This window comes from Pieris brassicae, chromosome 2, assembly GCF_905147105.1.
Source record: "Pieris brassicae chromosome 2, ilPieBrab1.1, whole genome shotgun sequence".
Taxonomy (NCBI): Eukaryota; Metazoa; Arthropoda; class Insecta; order Lepidoptera; family Pieridae; genus Pieris; species Pieris brassicae.
Window position 1 is genome coordinate 14,256,292 of NC_059666.1, and position 13,118 is coordinate 14,269,409.

General features: G+C 33.6%; 1 protein-coding gene across 1 annotated transcript in view; it reads left to right on the top strand.

Moving 5' to 3' along the window:
- The window catches only part of LOC123720413 (ryanodine receptor), a 98,425-nt gene that overhangs the window by 20,574 nt on the left and 64,733 nt on the right, over positions 1–13,118 (top strand). The window contains 17 exon segments of the mRNA XM_045677005.1: positions 176–347; positions 831–1,000; positions 2,518–2,642; positions 2,843–3,046; positions 3,320–3,489; positions 4,445–4,635; positions 5,852–5,992; positions 7,615–7,769; positions 8,191–8,332; positions 8,999–9,209; positions 9,668–9,745; positions 9,970–10,100; positions 10,487–10,577; positions 10,952–11,101; positions 11,713–11,866; positions 12,329–12,456; positions 12,681–12,761. Coding sequence (XP_045532961.1) covers positions 176–347; positions 831–1,000; positions 2,518–2,642; positions 2,843–3,046; positions 3,320–3,489; positions 4,445–4,635; positions 5,852–5,992; positions 7,615–7,769; positions 8,191–8,332; positions 8,999–9,209; positions 9,668–9,745; positions 9,970–10,100; positions 10,487–10,577; positions 10,952–11,101; positions 11,713–11,866; positions 12,329–12,456; positions 12,681–12,761 — 2,494 coding nt within the window.

Below are 13,118 nucleotides of genomic sequence, written 5' to 3' on the forward strand. Positions count from 1 at the left end.
CGAATTTTCTTATTGTGGTTTTTACTTAAATTATATTTTTAACACTTTAACAGAAATTGCTGCATTCGTTCTTGCGTTTTACTAAGTTGTTCTCATTATATGCAGATGTTTCAGTGTTTAGTTTCATATAAGCATCATCACAAATATATTGCTAAATTAATTAATTAAAACACAGAGAGGAAGCTACAACGGCATCCTGTGCTTTCTGCCTCCGACAAGAGAAGGATGATCAGAAAGTGGTTTTGGAAGACAAAGACTTAGAGGTCATTGGGGCTCCCATCATCAAGTATGGAGACTCCACTGTCATTGTACAGCATTCTGAAACCGGATTGTGGTTATCTTATAAGGTATTGGATCCATTCACATTTTAACCGACTTAAAAGAGGGAGGATGTTCTTAATTCCTGATAAGGACTCAGTATTTAAATGAAAATAACGGTATTTAATTGTTGGTCGCATTAGTTCATTACTTAATAACGAACATATCACGTAACATAGATCTAGGTTCGATTACCAAAAGAATAAGTAGATAGCTTTCTGTGTAAGCTTTCCGTGAATAAAACTCAATCTCGTGGGATTATACGTGCCACGTGCCTTACTTGAAAAATATGTGTATGTATATTAAAATGGCCAATATCTACGGCCTTATACATTTAGGTTTCAATAAATATTTTATTTGTATATAAGTATAAGTGTACATACTTGCCGCATTGGGGTAATTGTTACTTATTTATAAATAATAAACATAACATGATAATACATTTTCCTCCTATAACGCCAATAGCATTTGAACAGCGACTCAACACGATTTCATATAAAACATTATTTCAGTCTTACGAAACGAAGAAAAAGGGACTAGGTAAAGTAGAAGAGAAACAAGCAATACTCCACGAGGAAGGCAAGATGGATGATGGTCTGGACTTCTCTCGGTCGCAAGAAGAGGAGTCTAGAACCGCCAGGGTGATTAGGAAGTGTTCTTCACTCTTCACGAAGTTCATTAAGTGAGTGTCCTGTTTCTATATTAACTATTTTTCTCCCAGATTTAGTGGAGTTTTCTTAATACTGACAGAAGAATTGTACTTACTAATGAATAAACGTAAGGTCTTAGTGATTAAAAAGAGTGTCGGAGCTTGCCAGTTCTTCTTGCCCGCTCCACGCCCCTGACTTGCGAACTGGTAGTAAATGTAAATTTACATTTAATTTAACTTCTTTTCTGACGTTCATAAGTGTACTTGTTTACCTATATGAATAAAATTATTCTGAGTTTGAAGACTAAGTAAGTCTCAGTTCACGTCCACGTACATGAATGCTTGTGATCGTTAAAAATGAACCTATTATTCACAATTAGCTCACAACTAGCTTGTCCTGTAATGTTTATCAGGGATAATTTAGCATTCTTTTATTGAAATAATTTTTGAAATCGGTCTATTAGTTAGCTAGAAAAGCTAAAAATATAAAAATTCCGCTTTATAATATTTGTGCTGCAAAAGTAGGCTGTTTGGATTATTTGTTCTTTCCCTAAGGGAGTCGGTACGGAATAAGTTTAATAAATTAAATATTATGATACTATATAGTCAATATATTCTTGAAGCCTTGTTGTATGTACAAAAAAAATATACCTTTTTAATACGACCAACCAGGCTCCAGAAGATAAACCACTTGTATGGTTTCTTTTTCAACGATATCTTTGAACTTCATCGAGACTTGACAGCTGCCGGTACTTGACATTTGATTTTGTTTCGAAGCGCAGATAATCAAGAATGACACTTATTAAAATCAGCTGCGGGTACATGTAGTTTTAGACTTTATCGCAAAAAGTATGATACAAGTCGGGAAAGAGAAAACCTCTAACTATTTCATCGATTAGTTAACGGTTATTTATTGATAACAGGGCTTTTGATCTTTATTGTGAACTTATTCACACATTAATATATCGTACGTAAGTGAGTACGTAAGTAATAGACATTTCTTTACACTATTGTTTTTATCATTTATTTATATATACATACTCTAATAAAACTAAAACATCTGAGCTTGATTTTAAGCCCTATTTTATACACTCTGCGTATGCAATCTAAATAAAAATTCAATCATCTTTCTTGACAAATAAAAAGTTATCGATTTTTTATATGAAACAGTACCTCAATTTTCCAAAGTACGATGGCTTTCCACCGTTCGAGCGAATGTTAAATGCGCACATAGAAAGAAAGTCCATTGGTCCACAGCTGGGATTTTAACAACCTCACGTATGAGAGTCGTACGCAGAAGCCACTAGGCCAACACTGCTCATTTATCTATTTTTACATTGTAATAAAAAAGGAAGCATTTGAAGTTCCGCCTCTCTGATTCTCCGATTTTAAATATTAAGTAGTATGTGTTGTTTCAAATGCTAAATTTAATTATATTTTCGTCTACAAAGGTCTGTTGTGGCTTTTTGTATTGTCTAAGTGTTTTGTTTTTTAATATGCTTGTTAGCTGTATGATAACATATAATTAAATAAATAAAACTAATTTTCAGTGGCCTCGAGACATTACAAGAGAACAGACGTCACTCTATGTTCTTCGCGTCTGTGAATCTCGGAGAAATGGTCATGTGTCTTGAGGATTTGATCAATTACTTTGCACAACCTGAAGAGGATATGGGTATGAATCTTAATTACAAAATTATATTTCTATAACATAATTTCAAAGTAAAGAATCAAGTGTTTGTAAAATTTTATATGTCTTTCCCTTTATTTAATATTTTTTTAGGAACATAGAATTTTCAAAAATTCCAACAAATCTTTTTTCCTTTCCCCGGCAATAGAAGTTGAACCATGGCATTAATTAATCACTTTTTTTAGAACACGAAGAAAAACAAAATAGATTCCGAGCCCTCCGAAACCGACAAGATCTATTCCAAGAGGAAGGAATATTGAACCTCATTTTAGAAGCCATAGACAAAATAAATGTGATTACGTCACAGGGCTTCCTTGCCGGATTTTTGGCGGGATACGAATCGGGACAGAGTTGGGATATGATATCTGTGTATTTGTATCAACTATTAGGTATGTAAATATTCAGTTTTTAATAATTTTAGACGAAAAAATATGTATTCAATATATTTTGTAATGTTTGAAATAATGTTAATTCTCATTTTATAATAAAGAAATGCACGTCGTAAACCATGAGATTTTAAAATAATAAACAAACCTTGCAGTGAAATAAAATCCTTAATAACTTTTAATCTATTAATTATTAGTATTATTTATATATCTATACAGGTTTTCTCGTTCCATTTAATATTGAATTTCTATCAAAGACGCATTTATAATTTCCAGCTGCGATAATCAAAGGCAACCACACAAATTGTGCCCAATTCGCTAACTCGAACCGCCTGAACTGGTTATTCTCTCGTCTGGGCTCGCAAGCATCTGGAGAAGGTACTGGGATGCTGGATGTACTACATTGTGTGCTTATCGACTCGCCTGAAGCGTTGAATATGATGCGAGTAAGTAAACAATCTAACTTCTAAACATATCTATACTAAGAAAACACTTTTTAACAGATTGAAGCTATGGATTATTAATACAAACTTATAATTATTTACATAATTTTAAATTTCCGACGTTTCGCGTGCTTTTCAGCGTGCGTGCAAAAATGACTCACGGTGTCCTTGCAAAAACCCGTCATCTTTTAGTCGATATCAACTTCGGGGCAATAAATACAGATAACACAACTTTCGCTGCAGCTGTGATACTTTTGACATTCAACACCTTTTGTACTTTAGCAGCGGTGACTGAAGAGTCACCGTGACCACGCACGCAGGAAAGCGCGCGAAACGTCGGAAAATGTAAATTTAAAATTATGTAAAATAATTATAAGTTTATAATAATAATACACAGCTTCAATCCGTTAAAAAGTGTTTTCTTAATGTGTAAAAGCTATGTTTACAAAAGACAATAATATCTATACTAGTATGTTAAAGCCTAATTTACGCGTTAATAACAGGAATTATCTCTGTTTATTGTTTAGTCCATTTATAGAAGAAGGCTATACACTAAAAACATCGTGCTTCGTTCAAACGAAATAAATAAAGGAGACAGAATCATGATAACAGAAATATAGTATTAACAGCTTAGATTAGAGTGTCCTCAGGTATTCATCAGGGTTTCTACTCCAAAAACAGCGGGGCACTACTTGGCGATTAAAAAGAGTGGTGGAGAGTTTCTTGCTAGTTCTTCTCGCCCGCTCTACGCCCTTGACTCGTGAAATTAAACATCTCTGTTGACGTTCATAAGTGTACTTGGTTACCTATATGAATAAAGTTATTTTGAGTTAGTGCGGCATTATTATACTTTTAACAGAATCGCTACTCATGTTGATTTATTATGACTTTCCCCGGAAAATATATTAACATTCATACATTGATATCAAAGTGATTTTAATTAATTTTTGTATTTTAGGATGAGCACATCAAAGTTATAATCTCGCTTCTAGAGAAACACGGCCGTGATCCGAAAGTATTGGACGTGTTGTGTTCGCTTTGTGTGGGTAATGGAGTTGCTGTCAGGTCGTCGCAGAATAATATTTGTGACTATTTATTACCAGGGAAGAACTTGCTACTCCAGACTGCTCTAGTGGACCATGTGTCAAGGTATATATTGATATTGTCAGCGAAATTTATAGTATATACTACAAAGCGAAATTATATTATTATCACTGAATAAATTCAAAACTCTCGTTACCTTTAATTTCACGAATATTTAAATGATCCTAATCCTTGGGATTCATTTGCTCCAGTTCAAACAATTTGTATGATTCAAAACTTAGCGATTAAAAAGAGTGGCGGAAAGTTTCTTGCCCGCTCTATGCCCTTGACTTGCGAACTAGAAGTAAATGTAAATTTAGAATTAATTTAACATCTATTCTGTTGACGATCATAAGGGTTACCTATATGAATAAAGTTATTTTGGGTTTGACTTTATTATGTTATGATTTGGAGCAGACATTTTCAGTCCCATGCATGATTCATTCAGAAAAAAAACATATGTTTAGTTATGTACACGTCTTACAAATTATATATACTTCTTTGGCGTAACATAATAAGTAAGATAAGAATCTTTTCAAAACTGCTTTCGTAGAAAAAACGACACTAACAATAGAAAAAAGGTATTAAATACACTGAAAGTTTTATCACGCATTATATAGTTAAATAAGTTTATTTAAATAAATAAAAAAACTAAAATGTTGACTATAGCTAACTCTGGGTGTCGGTTTTTTGCGACGGTGTCCGCGCGCATCGTATAAATTTATTCTCATAATTTTTCCTAACGTGCCAAAAGAAGTATAACATAAATAGAAACTAAAATGTTAACTGCAGCTAACTTCTGGGTGTCGGTTTTTTGTGACGTTGTGCGCTCATCGTAAAAATTTACTCTAATAATTTTTCCCTAACGCGCGAAAAGAAGTATAACATCAATAGAAACTAAAATATTGTCAATAGCTAACTTCAGGGTGTCGGTTTTTTGTGACGTTGTACGCTCATCGTAAAGATTTACACTCATCATTTTTCCGTAACGCGCCAAAAGAAGTATAACATCAATAGAAACTAAAATGTTGTCTATAACTTAAGGGTGTCGGTTTTTTATGACGTTGTGCGCTCATCGTAAAAAATTACTCTCATCATTTTTATTACTTACTTATAGGTAATTACGTCAAAGTTTTTTTTTATATTATGGCAATAGTTTTCGCTTTATGCCAGTTTCAAGTAAAAGGGAAACACACGTGTACACGCGACAAAAAAGAAACAATTATTTATTTGTTTTCATTCGCACAGTAATCTGTACACTGCAAGTTGTTTATAATTTCAGTGTGCGACCGAATATTTTTGTGGGTCGTGTAGAAGGTTCAGCCGTATACCAAAAATGGTATTTTGAAGTCACCATGGACCATATTGAGAAGACCACACATATGATGCCGCATTTGAGGATTGGATGGGCAAATACAACTGGGTAAGTGTTTTGAGATTACTAGTATAACGTAATTCTATTACTTTTATACATTGCCTTTTCACTGAGACATAATGGAAGTACGATCTAGCCTAGTTTTAGATTGTATAATTTAATTTACTAATAAGGTAATCAACATAAGAAACTGTCCAATTACAATACTTACAGTCTTTATTAATAGGAAAACAATCTGTTCTGGTCACTTATTTTTTCACTTACCCCTGCTTAGCACTTCAGTGAAACACTTACTCAATAAAATTTAAGTTTTTTAAGTTTCTCAATCAATTAAGAGGGTTAGGCCATTTATTATGTATAACTCAACGTCCTTTTGACGTACGGGAGTCAAACTTAACGAATCTTGGGTTAGGGTCAAAGCTTTGTGTTAAGTCTGGCTCCTGTATGTCAAAAACGTATTGAACTTAACCTACGACATACTTAGCGCTAAGCCTTTAAGTTATTTTAGTAAGTGTAAGTGCCGCCAAAACAAAATTAACGAACATTCAAATATTGTAAAATAAAATTATCAAAATACTGTTCCATTATAATAATCTTTCAACTACCATAAATATATATCGAGACACAAACTTAATGAATTTAAAACAACTTTATGTTTATAATACATGTATTCTTGTCAAAAAAATTATAAAAAGTTCTCTCCACACTAGTCTAACTTTCTCCAAACCGCAACATGTGACTCATAGAAGTATGCGTCGAACGAGTTATCTTGCATTACCTAAAATACGTACGAACTACGGCAAAAATGTTTACCTACGAAGAAGCACAGCTGTATAATAAACTACCCACAAATATAATACTTCTTTCAATTCATTCAAATCGAAGCTAAGTGAATATGTTAGACAAAATTACTTTTAAATTCATTTCTTGTTTTTAATTTTTATTCATGTCTTTGGTTACTTTTACTTTTGAGTTTATTGCATGTACGGCTATCGTTTTATTGTGATTATTTTAGGAACGACTACAATGTAATGTTAATGTTAATCTAAAGTATTATTCTCATGTAAGTGAAATTTTTGTCTTTTTTGAGAAATAAAGTCTTTAAACCTAAACCTAAGTGGAAATATTGTAATTTTATTATTTTATATTAACACTAGCTGACCTGGCAAAACAACATTTGCCAGGTCAGCCATGTAAATATTTTCTAGAGAATTCCTAGTGTAGAATAAAAAAATAGATTTAAGGGCACAAATAAAAAAATTTTTTTTGGGTGGACACCCCTTATCACTTTGGGGTTTGAAAAATAGATAGTAGCCGATTCTCAGACATACTGAATATGCATAAAAATTCATAATAATCGGTCGAGCCGTTTCGGAGGAGTATGGGAACGAACATTGTGACACAATAATTTTATATATATAGAGATTTGCCGTTGATTTGAGAACTGGCAGTAAATGTAAAATTAATAGCATTTCATATACATTTCTGTTTTTGACGTTCATAAGTGTAATTGTGTTATCTATGTTGTAATGTAATTTATACCGTGTGTTTTTTGAGATTTTTCTCAACAGTTTTGTTTAACTAAGAATGTTATAATAATCCCAAAGTGTGTAGCGCTTTTTTAACTCCTGTACTATTAGATGTCTAGTTTTAAATATTTCGAATTCCAGTTACGTTCCCTACCCCGGAGGTGGTGAAAAGTGGGGTGGTAATGGGGTCGGTGACGACCTTTATTCCTTTGGGTTTGATGGGGCCTACCTTTGGTCTGGTGGGCGGAAGATTCAAGTCAACAAGACTCATGCTGAGGAGCCCTTTATCAGGAAAGGTATGATGGTGAAAAAAGGTTCATTTTCATTTAATAAGTTCATATATGTCATTTTAGAGCCGTCAAAGGTCAACCACAACAGTTAGTTTCAAAGTATATATTGTATCCATAAAAACCTGCTGGACAGAAACCCGTGGAAACAGAATGCTGACACAATGCTCAGACAAGAGCAGCCCATTGAAGAGAGAGAGAGAAATCCATGAAAACATGATATTTGAAGACTTAAAAAAATGCTATCAAATCGGTCGTAGTACCAATCATGACTGTTTTTTGTCTAATGGGTTCTTCTTCTTCTTCTTTAAAAATAATTGTTTTTGTTTAACTTTAATGTTCTGTTCAACTCGGCTCTAGTTGCGGTTACTGCAACTAACCCTTTTTTTATTACGATACTGAATATTCTAGAAGTGGTTATAATTTTTAGGTGACGTCATTGGCTGTGCTTTAGATCTCACAGTGCCGATCATCAACTTCATGTTCAACGGAGTGAGAGTCACTGGTTCTTTCACGAATTTCAACCTGGAAGGAATGTTCTTCCCTGTCATGAGTTGTTCTAGCAAGTTGAGGTAAGGCTTTTAAAGGACTGAAGCCAAATGTGTGCCATTGAAAAATAAACTTTTAAATATACTAATTGAGACGTACTTACAATTTATAAAATAAATGATCTTGCTAATAGAGGTATGAGGTCTTTTGTCATTTCTTGTCTTTGGTCAAGTATACTACTAAATAAAGTAACAATGTGTTTTCTTTGTTATTCATTCAGTTGATTGTGGTAATAATCTGGTAATATGTTTATGGTAATAATATAAAAAATAAGCCTCATCTATCCCTTGAGACATTCATCCACTTAAAGTTTATACAATTTTTTTCAAAGACCTCTTATAGAGTATAGACCTCCAACTGACTCCATATCTTTCTATCACCAACCGTTCAAAGGGGCAACCAGTCTTTCTTGTACCTGGTGGCCATTCGCCTTGTCACCTTGAATGTCCATCAATCATTGTTCATGGGCCTAAACATTTTCGCGTTCGTTTTTCGCAATTAATTATTTCTATTCTTTTTTCTTATTTCTGTCCTTTTTTCTTATTTCTGTCCTTTGTTCCATTCCTTGTTAACTAGTTGTTATTCTTTTGTTCTAAAACTTTCTTTTTGAAGTATATTGGTTGATACAAACAAGTTCTTATGTTGAATTATATAAACTTTAATAAAACGTAAATACCAAATACTTTCAGTTGCCGTTTTCTCATGGGAGGCGAACACGGTAGGCTTAGATACGCGGCGCCAGAAGGATACTCCCCATTGGTAGAATCACTCTTACCGCAGCAGATATTGAACCTGGAGCCATGCTTCTACTTTGGCAACTTGGCTAAACGCGCTCTGGCTGGTCCGCCCTTGGTCCAGGATGACACTGCATTTGTGCCTACACCTGTTGATACTGCCTCTGTAAGTATTTTCTTTAGATAATTTAATTAAATGTTAGTGATGTTTCACTGGATTCTATTTCTTTAGAAACGGATAAGGAAGTATCTATTTAGGAGCTTTTTCCTTTTATGGAAATATTTACGATTCGTAACTATTGACTGATATTTTTTTTCTGTACTACATAGAACTCATGAACTAGACATGCATTATTTGTCTGATTCATAATTAATTTAGAGCTAGTGGTAAGATTGTGATGATAGATTCTTTAAAATAGGCATGCAAATGTCATATCATAATAATAATAAGAACAGTTAAGTTACCTGTAATTGTTGTCAAAACTTAAGGTCCAAAACCCGCCCACGCTATAAAGAAAGTGCCTTTAAAATTTCATCACCTTCCCCTTGAAAGCCTTACACGTACTCATAGTAAATGTTTTCTTTGTAAAGTGATCGAAATAAGATCTTTAAATCCCTTTTCAGATTACACTGCCATCATATATCGAACAAATCCGGGACAAACTTGCTGAAAATATACACGAAATGTGGGCCATGAATAAGGTAAAATACGCTTTTCACTATCTATATCCACATAAAATAAATTAACTACCCAATGTCTGTGTTAAATATAAATAAAAACACAAAAATCAACTTGACTTAGTTCATAACGTTAAATCTTATGAATTTATGTGTCTGTATTTTTTTATTGTCGCTTTTTCGTTTAATCGAGTTTCAAATCACAACGACGTTAAAGAAATTTTCGCTTCAATAAAAACGTTTTATAGATTGAAGCAGGATGGATGTACGGAGACCAAAGAGATGATTTGCATAAAATACATCCTTGCCTGGTCCCCTTTGAGCGTTTACCGGCTGCTGAAAAACGATACGATATCCAATTAGCAGTTCAAACTCTTAAGTAAGTAGAAATGTATTATCAAATTGTTAAGGTAATCAAAACAGTACTTTCTAATCAGAAACGAGCATACAGTTTGAGAGAACATTGGCTCCCATATATCAAAAACGTATAGGATTTTGACATACGGGTGATATGGCAAGTATTGTATTTTATTACTTTCAAGATTTGTCTATGTATTAGACAAGCAAGCCGGTACCTCGTTTAAAAAAAACAGAAATACTAAGATTTTATGAAGCTGATTTAGAAAATTTACACGGACTATAAAACTATTAAAGTTATTCAGTTGAAGAAAATTTTATGAAAATTTAAATAATTTCTCTATGGAAGGGTTGACACCGATTCTTTTGTTGTCTCTACTAATTATAACTTTTCTATGTATTTCCCAGGACTATATTGGCCCTGGGTTACTATATAAGTTTGGATAAACCACCGGCTCGTATTCGTAACGTCAGATTGCCCAACGAACCATTTATGCAGGTAATATTATTATATATAAATACTAGCTGACCCGGCAAACGTTTTGCCATGTATATTATTTACCTATCTACTATAATAAAAAATAGTGGTTGATCGTAGAGGGGTAACAATTAAGGGTTGTATGTATTTTTGTATGCTGTATCATAAAAAAAAAAACAAAAAAAGAATGTCTAAAACATAAAAAAAAATGGGCTCATCAATTATGGGTTTCAAAGATAGATAGTAGCCGATTCTCAGACTTACTGTATATTATGCATAAAAAAATTCATAATCAAGCCGATTCGGAGGAGTATGGGAACGAACATTGGAACACGAGAATTATTATGTAAAGTTCACACAATATAATAGTCCTGAAATATAATTGTAATTTTTAGTCGAACGGCTACAAGCCAGCTCCATTGGACCTAAGTGCGGTGACCCTTACGCCTAAGATGGATGAATTGGTGGACCAATTAGCAGAGAACACTCACAATTTATGGGCGAGGGAGCGGATACAACAGGGATGGACCTATGGTCTTAATGAGGTATGTTATGATTAGATTGCTTTGCTTAAGCTGTTTGGATTGATAATTTCTATAGCATATTAAAAATTAAAAATAGATTGCTTCCTTTATCTTAATGCTAAAATTACGTATTCCATTAACAGATTAACTGTCCAAGCATGAATGTGGAAATATCCCTCACGTCCAGTTGCGATTTTATGGAAAATACTGAACAATTTTGACACATTATTTCAACTGCAAAAAAAAGTTTTGCCGTATGTCCCAGCACTTTTTAGGTTCTCAGTGATATAAGCGCCATATACGCCACTATCCCCATACTTCCACAAACCAAACAAAGTTGTAGCTGCAAGGAGACCACGTGTGGACTGTGAACCTCCAGACCTCGGATGGTCTGAACAGTGAACCAACCAGTGTATATTTTTTTATTTTGTCTTCGGTGTTCACATAAGCTAAAGTTTTATGATTTTTAAAGAAAAATACTTGAAGCTTATATTTTAACATAAAGAGTTCAATAGCTCTCGGAATTTGCTAATCACGTTCAAAGGTGCCTTATTTACTCTCTCCGTATCGCTAAAACAAACTCAATGAAATACACAATTTATTTTACTTATTAATTTATACACTTGGTACAGGATCCCGATATGAATCGTTCACCCCATTTAGTACCGTATCCAAAAGTTGACGACGCAATTAAAAAAGCCAATCGAGATACCGCATCTGAGACCGTAAGGACACTACTGGTTTATGGATACAACTTGGATCCACCCACGGGAGAACAACACGAAGGTATTTTTCCAGATTTTTTGTTAATCTGGTAAACAAGGCTTTTTCCAAATTGTTATATTTATAACTCATTTTGTTATTGTTTGTACAGTATCTTTTGAGGTTATGTATCTTAGACAAAGAGAAGTCTCCCGTATAGTGTAATGGTTGCAGCTCCTTACAAACGTTGTGTAAAACAAAAAACCATGGCGATTAAAAAGAGTGGCGGAGAGTTTATTGCCAGTTCTTCTCTTCCTTTCTTCCTTTCTTCGCCCTTGATTTGAGAACTGGCAGTGAATGTAAAATTAGAAGCGTTCAATGTATATTTCTTTTTTTGACGTTCATATGTGTACATTATGTACCTATATACCGATATGAATAAATGATTTTTGACTTTGTCAAAAACGTAATGGATTTGTCTGATTGACACGGCTTAGAAAACACGAAGACCTATGAAAACTTATAAAATGTTGTTTTCATTTTCAGCATTACTTGCTGAAGCCTCAAGACAAAAACAAGCAGAATTTAGAACATACAGAGCCGAGAAGAATTACGCTGTTAGTTCAGGCAAATGGTACTTTGAATTTGAAATACTTACTGCGGGACCTATGAGGGTGAGTCTTCGTCTTTATCAAATTAAATTAATTGCGTTCCTAGGCTTTTAATGAGTTGGAGTTGAGTTTTATCCAATTGTTCGGATCCCTTTTTATAAAGTTCCAGTTTTTTATACATAATTAAAAATGTAAGATTCAGAGATTGATGGTTGAATACGGCTTTCGCTATTCTAGTAATTATGTGTTAAAAAAACTTGTTTTTAACGAAACAACGTGTTTTGCAGGTTGGTTGGGCCCACGCTGATATGCCTCCAGGTATGATGTTGGGGCAAGACGAAAATTCCTGGGCATTCGACGGATATAATGTATGTAATTGTATTTTTTGTAAATTATTGATTTTATTATCTAATCGGTTGTCAGATATGAAAGTGTCTGTGACACTATTCTGCTGCCTAGCTTCTCTACCACAGATCTGCCTGATCGAGTGCCTGTTAGGTTATGTAGTGGTTTTAAAATATAAAAAAAGTTCGTGAATTACTTTTGTTTTCGTCTACTGCCGAACTTCACTAAAAAATGCTTAAATGGACCTTCAAAATATTGTTTAAACAGATTACAAATATAAGATATTCTGAACTTATAATAAATTGCAATACAGTCGTTAAAATGGCACGGTGGTTCAAGCGACACGTTTGGACAGCAGCTCAAAGTAGGCGATATTGTCG